This window comes from Carassius gibelio, chromosome A3, assembly GCF_023724105.1.
Source record: "Carassius gibelio isolate Cgi1373 ecotype wild population from Czech Republic chromosome A3, carGib1.2-hapl.c, whole genome shotgun sequence".
NCBI lineage: Eukaryota > Metazoa > Chordata > Actinopteri > Cypriniformes > Cyprinidae > Carassius > Carassius gibelio.
Genome location: NC_068373.1, coordinates 16,282,609 through 16,299,707, shown reverse-complemented (window position 1 = coordinate 16,299,707; position 17,099 = coordinate 16,282,609). Strand labels below are relative to the sequence as shown.

The 17,099-nt window shown below is 38.0% G+C and overlaps 2 protein-coding genes across 3 annotated transcripts; one reads left to right on the top strand and one right to left on the bottom strand.

The window, feature by feature from the left end:
* The first annotated feature begins 276 nt into the window (after positions 1-276).
* Positions 277-9,901, top strand: LOC127949126 (tripartite motif-containing protein 16-like protein). Its single transcript, XM_052546074.1, has 5 exons — positions 277-385; positions 6,025-6,060; positions 7,263-7,325; positions 7,459-7,598; positions 9,157-9,901. The coding sequence occupies exons 1-5, from the start codon at positions 331-333 to the stop codon at positions 9,565-9,567; spliced, it is 705 nt and encodes a 234-aa protein (XP_052402034.1). The 5' UTR covers positions 277-330; the 3' UTR covers positions 9,568-9,901.
* A 302-nt stretch (positions 9,902-10,203) lies between these two features.
* Positions 10,204-16,487, bottom strand: LOC127949116 (uncharacterized). 2 transcript variants are annotated; one of them, XM_052546058.1, is made up of 6 exons: positions 16,326-16,487; positions 15,040-15,702; positions 14,706-14,970; positions 14,528-14,611; positions 13,232-13,392; positions 10,204-11,295 (listed from the first exon to the last, which is right to left on the bottom strand). In XM_052546058.1, exons 2-6 carry the CDS (start codon positions 15,421-15,423, stop codon positions 11,158-11,160), a joined length of 1,032 nt encoding a protein of 343 aa, XP_052402018.1. In that variant the 5' UTR covers positions 15,424-15,702; positions 16,326-16,487; the 3' UTR covers positions 10,204-11,157. The 2 variants fall into 2 exon arrangements, with proteins under 2 accessions (XP_052402018.1, XP_052402024.1); XM_052546064.1 differs by lacking the exon at positions 16,326-16,487 and adding an exon at positions 16,161-16,316.
* Between the last annotated feature and the right edge of the window lie 612 nt (positions 16,488-17,099).

Here is a 17,099-nt window from a genome sequence, read left to right as displayed (position 1 = left end):
GACACATTTGGTGAAATAAGCTAAAAGGCCCCACTATTTTGCTCTCTGCACCTCGTATCATCATGGTATTGCATATAGATTTATAATCATAATAACTGTGTGTGTGTGTGTAGTCCTATATCCTTTTATTCACTCATTTCATGGAACATGTGAGCTACATGTGGTTTAGGTGACAGGATATACCTCATATTCAGCACCTCGACCACCTACAGACCCCCTCCCCTCCCCATAGGCAGTGTCTTTTCCTCCCCCCTTTTTTGCGGTGTGAATAAGAAGGGAACCCAGAGACAGAGAGACTTGGAGTCGAAAAGACGCTCATCCAGCCCTGCAATGCCCAGTAGTACCCCAAGCACCAACGGAATCATGCCTGAAGTAAAGAAAGCAGGTAAGGGCTGCTCTCGTTGCTTCACCTCTATCAGTTCATTATCAGCAGCACAGGCTCACCTGTGTACCAGGACGCTTTGTTAATGAGATCTCTAACTTGCTACCAATGCATCACTGGCTGTTGCTTTTTGTTTTTAAGAATTTGGCACTAGTAAAATTAAGTAAAACTACAAAAATGTTCAAGGAAGGTGATAAAGAAAATTGCTAGAGAAAATTGACATAGTAATAATAATAAAATAAAAATACAAAAGTACAGAAATAAATCTGAAATGCAAAATAAAACCTAATAATTAGGAAGAAATAGCAAATCTATGTGACGAATAAAGACTGTATATGTGGTTATGGTAATATAATATTTATGCAGATTAAAAAATGGACATTAAAACAATTTTATTTTACAATAATAATTTTTATTTTTTATAAATGTCTTGCATTTATTTTATTTTAAAAGTCATGTATTTTATAAACATTTCATTTAAGTTTGTTTTTTGTAAATATTTTATTGTATGTATATGTATAAATATTTATGTATTTTTACATTTTATAGTAATTCCTATTTTCATTTCCATCTTGGTATATGACCAAATATATGTGTGGTTGTGTGTGTGCGTGCATGGTTATGTATACACTTAATACTTAATACCATACACTTTGTATACACTTTACTTATATTTTGAGGACAAATATGCGCCCAGAAGTGCGTAAAAATCTGTATTTATCAGGATTAGGTTACTGTTTCTTACTAGCTATGAAAACAACAGAGGTATATTGAATGTCCTCATTCAGATGAACACTACATGAACGTGTGTGTGTGTGTGTGTGTGTGTGTGTGTGTGTGTGTGTGTGTGTGAGCAGTGTCTATGGAATGCACCTGGTGATGCAACCAGACATCTTTCTAGACACCTCAGACACAGACCTGCAGTATTTTACAGTGCTGGTGACAGTACACAAACTAAAAGTGTCAGCACAATGCTGATTTGATGGAGGGTTATTCTGACAGTTTGTGTGAGACAGCCCACATCAAAGGTACACAGGAAAGACTAATGGGAGACAGGATGAGAAGAGGGCACCTTGGACATTATTATCATACTGTTACTCTCCAGGCCTTTGTGCACAGCTTAACATCTCACCGGAAAATAATAATAGTCTTTACAGTGACAAAGAGTTTAGCAGCTGCTCTACTCAATCGTTCGACATCAAATTATTAAGAGGAACGATGGTCAAACAAGACCTTGCAATTCTCTTGAGCCTGCATATATTTTAAGACAAGCATGTGGTGAAACATCCTCTAAACGAACATACTATTTGAAGTTCTTTAAAGAAGTCAAATGCACAAATATTTGGAAGGCTTTATATCTGTGTTTTACTCAGAATTTACATATATTGTAAAGGTATATTGTGCTTGCCCAACACTATAAATAAACCATTGCATATATTAAAATGTTTCCAAATTCAATATCACACAGTAAGACTGAATTCATCAGAATTCATTCCAGGTGTTAATATAGCTGCCAGGCACCTCTTTCACCCTTCTTCTTTCACATCAGAATCAGAATCAGAATCAGAAAGAGCTTTATTGCCAAGTATGTTTGCACATACAAGGAATTTGTTTTAGTGACATAAGCTTCCAGTACACAGAGACACCAACACACAGACAAAAAAAAAAAAAAAAAAAAAAAAAAATTTAGCCAAATAAATAAGTGTATAAACAATTGTGCTATAAATGATAATGGGATAGGATTGAAAAAGATGCAGGGATGTACTAGGATGGAGGGGTAACAAATAAATATAAGGATGTTGCAATTTTGTTTGCATAAGCATAAGTGGGGAACATTTAACTGTTCATGAGGTAGATTGCCTGGGGGAAGAAACTGTTTTTGTGCCTTGCTGTTCTGGTATTTGCGGCTCTGAGACGCCGGCCAGATGGCAAAAGTTCAAAGATGGGGTGACTTGGATGTGAGGGATCCAGAGTGATTTTATGAGCCCTTTTCCTCACTCTGGATGTATACAGTTATGTCGCCCTCATCTGTTATCTCGGCAAATCTCTCTGTTTCTCTCTCACTCTCTCTCTCGATCTCAATATCATTGTCATTTTAATTGTATTTTAATTGGAAAATGTTTGGTTAATTCTTTTGGTGATTTCATTTTTAATTTGTAACGTTTTCATAGAAATATGATTTTTATATTTACTCAAATTAAAATAAAACTAACATTTTAAAATATAATATAATATAATATAATATAATATATTTTTAGTACTGCTTTTCTCATTGTTAGGAGAAAAGGACCCGCTTGCACCGTACTAAAAGATGAAAAGATGCTCTTGCCGGTTTCTTATTAACTTATCAAGGATGACATGCGGCCTTCTTGATCACAGAAGTAATGAAGTGTAAAACCCTCCTCGGTAACTCATCTCCACAGCCCTGCCCTCCTCTTTTTATCTTTCCCTTCTGAGATTCGTTGGGTCTGACTTCTGGACAGGGCAGCATCTGGCATGATTAAACAGCACATGTGCTCGGTGCACCTTGAGTGCATAATTCTAACTTAAGTCAGCATGGAAATCAACTCAATCAATGTTAAGAGAGATCTGATCTACCCATCTGAGAACGTCTCCTATCCAAGCGGGCTTAATGTCTTTCCCAGGACTGTGATGGGTCACACCTCTAAAATCTCCCTTTACAGATAGGAATCCCTCTATGTGTGCATCTGTCTGTTCATGTTATTTTCCTTCGGGCCTGTTTCAAGTAAGCAATCAACAGAGGGCCGACACTCAGCATGTGGTTTTCGACACTTTGGGGGCCGCAGGATCATATCCATCGCCTTCCCTTTCAAATCATCATGCATAGCGTCTCCTTGATCTAGACTCCAAATATGAACCCTAAAAGTTTGCCCGTAGCTGCTGGGTGCATGGCAGGGGTTGGCAAAGCACCCTAAAGACTTGTCCAACACAAACAAATTGCTTTCTGTAGTCATCACAAGTGAAAGACACCAAAGCCTAGCAAAGACCCTGAGGTCATCAACATAACTGCTGATGCTAAAAAGAGGTGAAGTTCAAAGTTACCCAACAGCACACGGTTGTTCCAGTTGATATGATGCCATTATTATTTAAAGGATTTGATAAACACTGACAATGTGGTTCAGATGAGTTCTTAAGTATATTTGTAAGTAAAAAAGTTCTTATACTTAAGTAAAAGTTCTTAAGTATTTTTGTCTTATTTTCCATTAAAAAAAATGCTCTTTTTTGTAATACAATTGAGTTTTTCCTACTGAATCTTATAGTGTGTTCAGATTGTATTTATTATTAATATTATGTATTCGTTTTTTAATGTATAACAAGAGAAAGATTGCAATAAATAAATCATTATTATTATTATTCACAGTACTCGTCACCGTTTCTGATTTGCAATCTATTTCAGACCATCAGGCTTTCACTGTTATGTGTTCATCTGGTGAAAGATGTGAGTGAACGAGGTTTTGTCGGATGACCCCTTATCGGACATTAGGGATTTTGAAACCAGGCCCCTTCCGTGTGGCTCTTGTTTACAGCATTCTTCCGTTCATGGTCAATCTCCACCAAGTCATCCTTCACAAAACACCGGGGTTGAATCTCACACCAGGGAGAAAGCCCTGACTTGAAGAGCTGTCAGCGTGGCTTCAAACTGCATGAACCCAGACTCAGCATTTTCACATCTTTAATTTGTTTTATTTTGGAGCTCTGCTTCATGACCATGGCTGTTATGTTCGACCCCTCCCTCCTATTCATCCTGACTCCCTCCATACCAGCCCCTATAAGGGAGAGGTCCCGAAGAGAGGGTGAAACAGGCTATGACTGATGGAGTGAGCTGTCAGCAGCAGTTGCTAATCTCTGGCCCTGATCCCTTTACTACCTCGGTTCCCTTTGCTCCTGCACCGTCCATTCCTCTATAAGTCCCAAGCAACTGATGGAATTTATATGTGCACCAGGATTATGTCTAAGGTTTCACTGCAGAAATATTAATGACTGCGCCATTTGCTTGTTTTCATTATCCTCCATTTGTATGAGCTTTGTATCTCATAATTGCATGATGGCCTGTAAGAGCTTGCCTGTCATAATGTGCATAGAGTATCTGTGTCTTTGATAAAGGCAACTCACAGATGTACTCTCTCAGAAAAAAAAGTTGTCACTGAGGTGGCATCCTGAGGTACAAAAGCAAAAATGTAAATCTCCATATCTTATTTATATTAAAGGTACATATTAATATACCTAAAGTGCACATTTTGAAAGCGTAATGCTGAAGTGACAGCTTTGTGCCTTTTTCTAAGAATGCATGACAAATTAGATAAAAGATGTTAAGGATGACGATGATGATGATGATGGTGACCTCTGAACAATTTGTTCTCAAGATCACAAACAGAGGTGGGGGTCTTGAACAGGTGTACAGAAGTCCCCGTCCTATATGTGCTGAAACACAGCTGACCCGATCACTTAGAGGTGCGGGACGCTGTCACGAAGACCCATTATAGCGATGTCAGTCACTTCTGTCCCCGCCCATCGCCAGAAGCACAAACCGCTTTTACTAGCATTACAGACCTGCTATTAAGATTTAAAATAAAAATACAAGTTTCACATTTCTTGTCAACAATTTTAAACTTAAAAAGTATTTCACTGCAGTAAAACGAAATACCCTTGCAAATATTTTAACATTAAATCCAACATGAAATCTATGTTTGTAGTAAAAATACACTTAAAGATTTCATATATATTCTCTCAAATCATTGTTTTAGCATTGTTACTTGTCAAGTGAATTAATGCATTTAAAGAATTTCTTTTAAAATTTCCAGATATTTAACCAAACAATACAAAACCTACTCCTCGTTGAGGAATGCTCATTGCAGGGCTCAAACCAGCAACCCTTTCTATTCAGCCCCAAGTCTGAGCCCTCCTAACCTCCATTTGCAGGATATTATATGGATAGTTGTGTTGCATTGCTACTGTGACCTTTTCCATCTTTGCCACCAGTCTGCTGCTGCTGCAATTAACACTTTAACTGACAAAAACTGCACCAATGCACTTAATGCCACTGATAATATGGTAACCTAAGATAGCAGCACATATTAATGCCCACAGTAACAAAAGAAGGCAAGAAATGTGTGAGCTGTAATACATGAGCCAGAGGATTGCAGATGGATTTCTCAGAAGGTGCTTGAGAAGCTCAATAGTAACAAGAAAAGTGTTAAACCTGCATGCCCAGCCCAGCTGGACATAAACATGCCAACACCACTAACACCATGAATTTGAAGCGCGGCAGAAACAAAAATGTATTTTTGGAAACTGCTGTCAGAGCCTATGATGTGTGTCCATGGTGAATGTAAGTTAAGGTCTAGCATGCTTCTCGGATGTAACCTAAACCCTGACAGGCATGGGTAAACTATATGATTCAGTGCTAACAACAGTGGGGGTATAGATGAATTGCATAGCATAGGATGATATATATTGCACATGAGAGGTAAGGAATGGGGATCAGAAAAGCAACGTAAGGAAAAGGAAGACTCTAGAATGCTTGTGCAGTGTCAATGTCTTTTCCAAACTGCCTGTGGCTTCTTTAAAGTGGTTTAATGGTAACCTCTGATGTTAACCGATGTACATTTTCACCCCTACAGGAAGAAAAGGGTCGAGAGCAGAAGCAAATCCTGCAGGTAACTGCAAACTACGCAATCCTGTTGACTTTTAATGTCTTAATCAGAGCGCCCCCTTTCCAAAATCTCACCCTCCAAAAGCATGTCTGCAAACCTGCAAAATGTAGTTTATCAATTTTGAGCATTTTTACACCTAGTTAAAAAATATATACGAGTGCAGCAACAAATTTCATATTTTCATGTCATATCACATGCATTTCAAGAGATGTTCAACTGTTTTTTTTACTTAATTTTGCATCATTAGTCATGAAAGTTTGATAAACACTGCAGACATCATGATGGTCAAAGACACAGAGATGTAACTTTAATTCACCAAACTGATTGATACAAAAAAAAAAGAAGAAAAAAAACAATCCTTGCAGATTATGTTTTCAAGTCATTTCAAATTTAAATGTTAAAGGGATATTCCATCCCAAAATGAAAATGTTGTCATTAATTACTTAGCCCCATGTCGTTTCAAACCTGTAAAAGCTTTGTTCGTCTTCAGAACACAATTTAAGACATTTTGGATGAAAGCCGGTATGCTTTGAGACTGTCCCGTAGACTGGCAAGTAAATAATAGTGTCGAGGTCCGCCTGCATACTGCTCAGAAATGCCAAAATGGGGCTGGAACCTGAATTTACATAATAATAATAATAAAACATTTATTACACTATCAAAAACAACCATTACAATAGTATTTTCATGCTTACATTAACCATGTATTTAATGTTATATTTATTCAAACCAAGTTTAAATTTAATGTTAAGCATTTTTACATATTATAATTTATAAAGAATGTGGTAACAGTTTTAATACTTGTCACTTCACTTTGCATGATCATTCATAAAAGCTTGGTAAACACTGCAGGTGTCGTGATGGTCACAGACACAGAGGCCAGTGCTCACTAAAACCACCTGAGAATATTATTTTAAGTAACTCAAGGTTTGGAGAGCATTCCATTCTTATAATAGAACAGACACGTATACTCAGATCAAAACAGCATGTCAATTTGACAATATGGTTTGTATGATCATTGCCATGACTTTTTCAAGGTGAGTGCTGCTGTCTTTACACCTCCATGTTTTAATAGTGTTAATGGGAGAGGATCACAATACAATGGAAATCAGATGAAGCTTGGTCCTCCATTATACAGCTGACATTTAAATAGGGTTATGAAGTCATGTTATAGAATATAATAACCTGTTTCTCTTTCTTCACAGAAAAGGCACCACCATATGACCCCAACATCACTGAGCCCAATACTAGAGCTGATCTGATCAAATGTACGCATGAAGATTACAGGGACTGTTTTGTTTCTTGTTTATATATATATATATATATATATATATATATATATATAGTTCTATATTATAGTTTAATAGGCACTTGACCTCTGAAATGATATTTCTCTCTCAGACTGGATCAATCTCTCTCTGGATGACCGGACTGCTCAGAAAATGTTGTGGCTCTCAGAAGGTGGAGCCAAAGTGTCACGAATGTCAGAGGAAGTGTGTCCTGTTCTAGACAGGCCTGAGAGATATGAACATTCACCACAGGTATGTAAGTGAGTCTATCAATCTGTCTCTACATGTTTCGCTGTTATTGTTTAGTTTTGCAGTGTGATTTCTAAAAATCTACTTTTCCAATATTATCTTTTTATGTACGCTTTTAAGGGTTAGTTCACACAAAGCTGTTGTCATCATTTGTGACCCTGGACCACAAAACCAGTGTTAAATCGCTGAGGTATATTTTTAGCAATAGCCAAAAAAATATATAGAATTTTTCTTTTATGCCATAAATCATTAGGATATTAAGATCATGTTCAATAGATATTTTGTAAATTTCCTACAGTAAATATATAAAAACTTAATTTTTGATTAGTAATATGCTTTGCTAAGAATTCATTTGGACAAATTTAAAGGCAAAAGATTTTTTTGCACCCTCAGATTCCAGATTATCAAATAGTTGTATCTCGGCCAAATATTATCCGATCCTAATAAACCATATATAAATGAAATTTGTATTTATTCAGCTTTCAGATGATGTATAAATCTCAATTTTGAAAAAAAAATTGTGGTCCAGGGTCACATGTAAACACCCTCATGTTGTTCCAAAAGCCGTTAATTCATCTTTAGAACATTTTTTGTCCATTGATTGAAAGTAATCAACATTTTTTAAGCTTCATAAACTTCATAAAGACACACACACACACACACACACACACACACACACATATATATATATATATATATATATATATATATATATAAATGAATTCTCAATTTTTAATCTGATGAAAAGATTTTATGAAGACAAACACGGATTAAAAAACATGACTTAAAATGAATCAAAATTTTGGGAAGCTAGGTCATGATTATGAGACAAAACATCAGAATTATGACATTCTAAATTAGGTTGATGAGATTAAATGTGATAATGATGAGAAAAATAGTCTCATAATTTTTATCTCATAATTATAACTTACCCTCTCATTTATTCTTTTTCTCAATTATGACATTTTACGTTTTGCGATCTCCTAATTATAACTTAATTATTACTCAACTTTGTAGAATTTTTTTTTGTATCTAATAATTCTGAAGTTTTATCTTATATTAGTCTTCCTGTAACTCAATTGGTAGAGCATTGTGCTATCAATCGCAAGGTTGGGGGTTTGATTCCCTGGGAACACAAGATAGGTAAAAATTGATAGCCTGAATACACTGTAAGTCGCTTTGGATAAAAGCGTCTGCTAAATTTAAGTCTCACATTTTTTTTTTTATAATCATGCTTATCTCACATTATTTGGCATTTCTTTTTAATGTATCATGATATTTTTTATGAAATGGGCTTCCATTAATCTATGTATGTGATTGTATAGCTTCATGAACAAATCTTTCAGTGTAATATTTCAATGGATCTGTTGATATGGTTCACAAAACCCATCTGAATGATTCAATCACTCACTCACAAGTTTAACTCAAAAGGACAGCTACGCAAGTTTGTAATGACATGAGGGCGAGTAAATGATGACAGAAAGTAATGTGTAAGACTGTCATGGCCTATGTAGTAACCAGGCAACTGCTTTTGGATAACTTTCCCAATATCCTCCTGAAGGTGCTGTGTAAGGAGGGTCTTCTGGGCAGTCGTGGGTACTGGGAGGTGGACTGCGAGGGCTGGGTGGTGATTGGGGCAGCGTGTGAAAGTGCAGGGCGGAAAGCTAAGGATGGCCCATGTGGTCTGGGAGAGAATGACCTGTCATGGGGTGTGGGCTGGGCCGGATCCTGCTACCACGTCTGGCATAACGGAGAGAACATCGAATTCCAGGCTCCCCTATGTCCCACCATCGGCATCTACGCTGACCAGCCAGCTGGCATCATCAAATTTTTCCTTGTTGAAGATGGAGAGAACGGCTTCAAGGAGACCAGACTGATTCATCGCTTTGTATCCAGTTTCAAGGAGAAACTCTTCCCTGGTTTCTGGGTGGGAAGGAACTCCTACTGCTGGATCCGAAAGAAGGATCAGTAGGGGTGTGAATACATCAAGAGAGAGGGGTTGGAAGGAAACAGGGTAAGGGTGATATAAGAAAGAGGACAGGAGACTTTGAGAGAGTCATTGGTAGGGAGTAAGATACAAAACTTATCTAACCACAAAAAAAAAAAAAAAGAATAAAACTACTGAAACTGTAAGTGGAGAATTGCATTCTGAACCTGAATCTGCCTGTTACGAACCACAAGGTTGATTCAAAATATTAAACAGTATTTTAGCAAGTCACTGTATTCATTTTATATTCCATGTTATGAAAAATGCAGATACTGTAATGAATATTTATCTCTGTGGTCTAATAAACTAGTTCAAAATAGTATTGTGTTATATATGAAGGGTATGTTGTTGTTTTTTTTCTTATTTTTTATGAGCAACAGCATATATGTAAAGGTATACGAAATAGAATCATTTACACTTATTTTAAATGAAGGCTTCTTTTCCATTACTAGTAAAAGGTTTGAGACTGTGGGTGGTCTTACATTAAAAACTACAGAAGAGCAGCAGCGCCCTCTGCAGAGCACAGGAAGCACTGACACATATTCTTCAGCCTGCTTATCCACACCTAGACAAAAATCTCTGAACCTTTCAATGCAGGTAGATGCACAGGGCAACAGAATTCAACAACAAACTATTTGTTTATTCAAAACGTTTTTACTTAAACACTGAACAGTTGTGAAATGTTCAAGATGAACGCATAGCTGGTTGAGATCTGTAGTGTTGTAAACCCTCACATTTGAAATGTCCTTCAGTCTATCAAGATTTGAGACGTTGTCATACTAAAACGAACAATTATACATTTTGCATTTGTATCAGTTATCATCCCATTAATCAGCCATAATCCAGAAACATGTTATTTATGGGTGAGAAATGCCAAACATTCGGGTTACCGAAACTTTTTGTCCTCTCATTGTCTTTTGCTTTATAAAGCATTGCTTCAGAAAGTCTTCAGGACAGTATCTGAAATAAAAATGAGTGCACACAGGCAGACAGTGACATCATTTGCAAGCATTCACATCAACATCTAGTCAGCTTTGGCAATCTTGCCATGGAATATAAACTGCTGAATACACATCTGAATGCAGCAGTCTATATATCCAAGCACAAGTAGTGTTTCTGCTAATGTACAATGCTCCTCTGGTGATGGGTGTGCGAGTATCTCAGCGTGTAAATAGGCTCATATACTATCAGTAAATCCCACACTTCAGAGGAAAATTGCTCGGTATGATTAGTAATGTAATGATGTACTTTTGCTCTGTTAGTGTTTCTCAATGAAATGCACTATGTAACTAAAGTCTGCCACAACCATCCGTCAAAAGAAATTCTCCAATTAAGACATGCTAATCGAACCTCTCCCCCTTCTGCTGCAGATGTGAAGGGCTGGTAAAGGTTTCGCCACTTTCAGTGTCCTAGAAGTACTAATGATATGTGGGAGAAGCGTCAGATTTGGCAACATCTTTGTTAAAAACATCCATCAAACTCTCCGGTTCGGTTTAAATCACATTCGCACACGAACATGCTCATGGTTCGTTCTCACTCGCGCCCAAACGTACATACGCACACATTGGTCGTCTCTCAGTGCTTGAGAGAGAAGTCGCCCGTGTTAAGGCGAGGTCGTGGCAGTGCTCCGAACATCTCCGTCCCGTCTGTGGCTCCGGGGACCAGCAGGGCTTTCATACTGGCAGCTATGTGGTCCAGGTCCGTGCAGCCCACCTAAAATAAAACTGAACACTGAAATCAAGCTAAAAACAACGTGACATCATAAAAACAACAATGGCCGTTATTCCATTTTTCTTCTAAAAACTAAATTCTAAATGTGTTAATTAAACAGTGCTGCTTGTAAGTTTGTGGACACTTCAGAATTTACTATATTTCTGCATAAATATGACCCAAAAGATCAGATTTCCGTGATGGGATTTTCACACACTTCCTGAAAGTTGACAGAGTGAATCCTCTCATTCAAATCAATTAGATGAAAATATATACTTTGACATCTACTTATTTAGGAAACTGATCTAATATTACATATCTGTGAGCGGCAGAAGTATGTGAATCTCTAGGATTAGCAGTTAATGTGAAATACGAGAGTTTTCAGTCAGTGGGGCGACTATCCGGTGTGACTGCCAGTCCTGTATTATTTAGGGAACAGGGATCTGTCAAAGTCTGATTATTAATGTTTGTGGAAGTGTATCAAGGAGATCACGAAGGGCCTCAGAAAGAGAGTTGCTGTTCCTCATCAGGGTAGAAAAAGTTACAAATCCATCTCTAAAGAGTTTGGACTCCACAGTCAGGGAGATTGTACAAATTCAAGACCACCGTCACACTCCCCAGGAGTGGCTGACCAACAAACATCACTCCAAAAGGAGGTCTGAGGCTGCAAAGGACCCCGGGGTAACTTCTAAGCAACTAATAGCCTTTCTCACATTTGCTAATGATAATGTTCATGAGTTCACCATCAGAAGAACACTGAACAACCACGGTGTATACGGCAGAGTTGTGAAGAGAAAGCCACTGCTCTCCTAAAAGAACATTGCTGCCGTTTGCAGTTTGCTAAAGATCATGTGGACAAGTCAGAGGATGGAGAAATGTTTTGAAGATCACGGTTTGGGCCCGTTTTGCTGAATCTAGGCTGGGATGGCTTGCCATCATTGACAAAACAACAATTCTGAATAATACCAGCAAATTCTAAAGGAACTGAATCTGAAGAGAAAGTGGGTCATGCACCAAGACATTGACCGCAAGCACACACGTCGGTCAACCAAAGAATGGTTAAAGAAGAACCAAGTTAATGTTTTGAAACGGCCGAGTCAAAGTCCGGACATTAATCCAATTGAAATGTTGTGAAAGGACCTGAAGCAAGTTCATGTACTGAGGAATGAGCTAAAACTCCTCCGAGCAGCTGTGCAGGACTGATCCGCAGATACAAGAAACATTTAGTTACAGTTATTGATGCAAAAGTGGGTCACAACAGATACTGAAAGAAAAGATTCACAAACATTTGCCGTTTGATTTGATTTGAACCTCTTTGTCTACTTTCAGGATTTGTGTAGAAAATCTGATGATATCTGGGGCTCATGTTTGAAGCAGAAATATAGAAAAATTGAAAGGGTTAAACTTTCAAGCAGCACAGTACAAGTGCATTTTGTCACAACAGCAGTAAAGGTGTTAATCAGGAAGGACTTGGCAACAAAATATTGTTTTGATAACTGGGTCAATAATGTAGTACAATAATATTGCACTTATGTTAGAGTATAGATTTTCCAAAAAGAAAATGTATTTAAAAATTGTTTTTAGACTCTTTTTCCAGCCCTGACAAACATGAAAGTTTTCCCATAAACATTCAAATGTATATGTATTTATACTGACAATCAAGATTTCATTTCGCCCTATCCTCCATCTTGTATAAAATTTGTAAAAAAAAAAAAAAAAAAAAAAGGTGTCCCAAGATTGTTTCTCTCAAATTTCATAAATTATGAAATTGTCTTACCAATGAATGATGCGTACAATTTAGCGATCTAGTAGGTGGCGTAATTTCGCTTCCTACAATCTTACACATCCTTTGTATTGAAAGTGCATACATAATCTGCAAAAAGGTAATCTGAATTGTCAGTCTCTATAAAGCTGTAGTAGGAGGGTGTGTGTAACTGACCCGTTCTCCACTATGGGAGTCGCCCTGAGGGGCGTGTTTGCCCCACACTGGTATAGAGACAGGCAGTGAACGAGCCATTGCCATGGGCTTAGAATAGCGAGATGCCAGGTGACCTACAGCCAGGCCACGTGGAGGGGGAGGAGCTTCCTCACTCAGAGAGCCTGGCAGCAATAAAACAGATATAAATACACAAACGACTGTAATAAAAACACATAATTCAGACCATGATCTCTTTGATGAAATCAACACTGACTACATGAACAGTCACTGTGCTTGAAACAGTTTCTTTGACTTTTCCTATTTGCTTGTGGTTAATGAATAAGGATTTTAAAATAAGAATGCACATTTTTTGGGGTCAGTAAGATGTTTTTGAAAGAAATATCTTATGCTCACCAAGAGCATAAGATAATCAATAATCATGCATTTATTAAATTAAAAATACAATAAAACGGTAATAGTTTCATGTTGTTACAATTCCAAATAACTTCTGTTTTTGGGAGTATTCATTTTAAATGTAATTTACTTAATCATTACCAATGTTGAAATCATTACCTAATATTTTCATGAAAACAGTGATGCTTTCTTTTTTTTTATAAATAATTTATTATCTTTTGTCATTATGTCATTACTGTTACTTTAAATTCTATATAACATGTCCTTGCTGAACGGATGCATTAATAAAAAAAATAAAAAAAATAAACCTTTCTGACCCTTAAACTTCTGAACAGTGGTGAACCTGTACCAGCTAAAATATTTTGTATACATGTTGATTTACCCTATTTTTTTTACATCCCTAAACAGCCACTTAGTTATTAGTTTAAAATACTAACAATTAAATGACACTTTTTATCTATTTTATATATTTGTAATCTATTGTTTTGCCATTTACCAGAATCGTAATATTGGTATATAAATATCGGGAAGTCGTGGCCTAATGGTTAGAGGGTTGGACTCCCAATCGAAGGGTTGTGGGTTCTAGTCTCGGGCCGGACGGAATTGTGGGTGGGGGTAGTGCACCAACAGCTCTCTCTCCACCTTCAATACCACGACTTAGGTGCCCTTGAGCAAGGCATCGAACCCCCAACTGCTCCCCGGGCGCCACAGCATAAATGGCTGCCCACTGCTCCAGGTGTGTGCTCACAGTGTGTGTGTGTGTTCACTGTTCTGTGTGTGTGCATTTCGGATGGGTTAAATGCAGAGCACAAATTCTGAGTATGGGTCACCATACTTGGCTGAATGTCACTTCACTTTCACTTAAGCATTTAAAATAATATAATAATTATTATTATTATTCACCATCAGTGCTCTCCTCCTCCCCATCAGACTCAAAGAAGGGCTCGCAGTCCCGGGACAGAGAATCCTCATCCATTGAAAAGACACCTGAGAAAAGAGAGAGAGATCCATTCAATTGGAATTGGAGTTTAGAAATGACAAACTCCTCCTTATATGACAAAAAAAAAACAGACGCATTTACCTGCTGATTCATTTAGGTTACGTCTCCTCCCATCCAAATCTTCCTCCTCCTCCTCCTCATCATCTTCCTCCAAGTCCTCAATTTCCGTCCTTTCTCTTCCCTTCCCACGTTCCTCCATCACCCCTTTCTCCCGGTCATGCTCTCCGTTCCCATACTGACCGCCAGGCTGGCCAATAGCAGCGGCCGAGCTGTAGATCGACGGGTAGCTCTGAGAATAGAGCCTCATGTTGGGACTAACAGTCCCGACTCCATCTCCAGTCAGGCTCTTTGGAAAGAGGACACAGTAAATCACAAAGGTGTTCTGATCAAAAATGCTTTAAAACACAGCACTCACCAGCCTGTCAGACGGCACATCCACACCCAGCTTGGCTCCTCCTTCCTTTTTATTCAGAGGCGTGTGTCTCTGAGCCGTCAGTACAGTGGTGGAGTGCAGGACTGCGATGTCATCCATGTATCGCCGTGAAGACTCAGCTAAGGCCCCTGGTCCCCAAACATGATAAGCATAATCAAACTTCTGCACCTGAGTTCCACCCCCTTCATGATTCCTTGTTCCTTTCACCTCAACCCCGGGAGGACGGAACTTCTTATACCCGGTCAAAATCGCCAAATCACAACCGGACGTCTGACTGTAAGCCTCAGCAGCCGCGAGCAGCGCCAGCCAGCTCTCCTTGTGATTATCGGGGATCTCGGGGTTAGACGATTTGGTGACCGAGGCCATGATGTGATTATGCAACAACCTATGGCTCTGTTGAACTGTTTTCGGAATAGGTTCTTTTGGAATGTTGGAATGCTGGTGTGTGTGTGTGTCTGTGAGAATGTGTGTGTGCGCGTGTTTATGAAATGCGTTTTGTGGTTAGTGCTCTTTGGTAACGAGAACTTGGTTTAGTTAATGCTGGTGGGACTGTTAGAAGAGGCACGTCTGAAATGGGTGATGGTGTCTGCGTGCAGGAGAGAACTAGGGGAGAGATGGGAGGATGCCCAAACTCGCTGATGTTACCTAGAAAAGAAAAGATAATATGCATAAATATAGATCATCAAAAGTGCAGTATCAGTCTCATTTAGGCAAATACACCTGCACTTTATTCGGAACTGCAGAACAGCTTGGAAACCAGTTTGTTTTACTAATCATCAAGCTCATCAACTGCTGTGCAACAAACCCCCCACTGACTGTGAAGGGTCATCTACGCCTCCATTCCCTCGCACGTGTAGCACACGTACACGTTTGCTTGGGATGTTCTCGTTTAAAACGAGGATCAGTTCTTTGTAAAAGGCTTTAAAAAAAATTCGAGGCCTGTTGTGCAGCTGCATGCAGCACATCTGCCTGTTTCTCGCATTTTCGGGACAACATGACGAACAGTCACCCATGATTTCTGCCTCTTTTCTTTATTTGTTTGTCACTGTCAGCTTTAAAATGCAGTTGGAAAAATCAGCGGTGTGTTTGCATTACGACGTTACCTGATTTAGAGCTTGTTGATCAGTTCATTGGTAAGTGGCCAAGTGAAATAAACAGGCCAGTGCGCTCCAGCGTTAGCAATGCAGCTAAAAACCTATTTCATCGTTTTGCATAATTTAAACGGCATAAGGATGATTCGAGAAAAGAAAAACAAGTAGCAGACATACCCTCGCAATATCCTCCCGCCTCTGCCACAATCGTCCGTACTTCCAAACTTTATTAAACCCTCTTTGTTAGGAGGCTGTTACCCGTGCCTGTCTCTCCCCTAGACTCCAGCGCAGCGACGGCGCACAGCGCTGATACAGTCGGAGCAGACCTGTGTTGCCAGATTGCGCGAAAGAAACGCGCAAATGTTCTGAAAAACAAGCGACCTTTTTTTTCTTTTTCATGCGATATTTCTGTGTTGATGAGTTATTAGCATAGAAAACACACAAAACATTTTTGATTTACCCAGTATTTTATTTTATTTTATTGTTTTAGGTGCCACAGACCCCTGATATGACCATCCTTGTGCGAAAGACCACTTCTTAAAATGTCAAATCCATCTATTGTATATAGTTTACATATATCACGTATAAAGACCCAATTTATACTGCGATATATATATATATATATATATATATATATATATATATATATATATATATATATATACAGTAAATATGTTTAAAATATTAGCAAAATATTGTTTCTTTACATAACATTATTGAAGTTTTCTACTCATTTCTATACCATTAGATATATTTTTATTTAAATGTGCATTTTTTAAATTAATATAATCAATGTTTTATTCATATAATCTTTTTTTCTGCTATTTATTTATTTATTTTATTTTTAATATTTTTTACACTGTTTTTCCCTCAACTTTTCAGTGGACCCTTTGTGTGTCCCTGGACCCCAGTTTAAAAACCTCTTGATTAACCAACACTACATTTTAACTA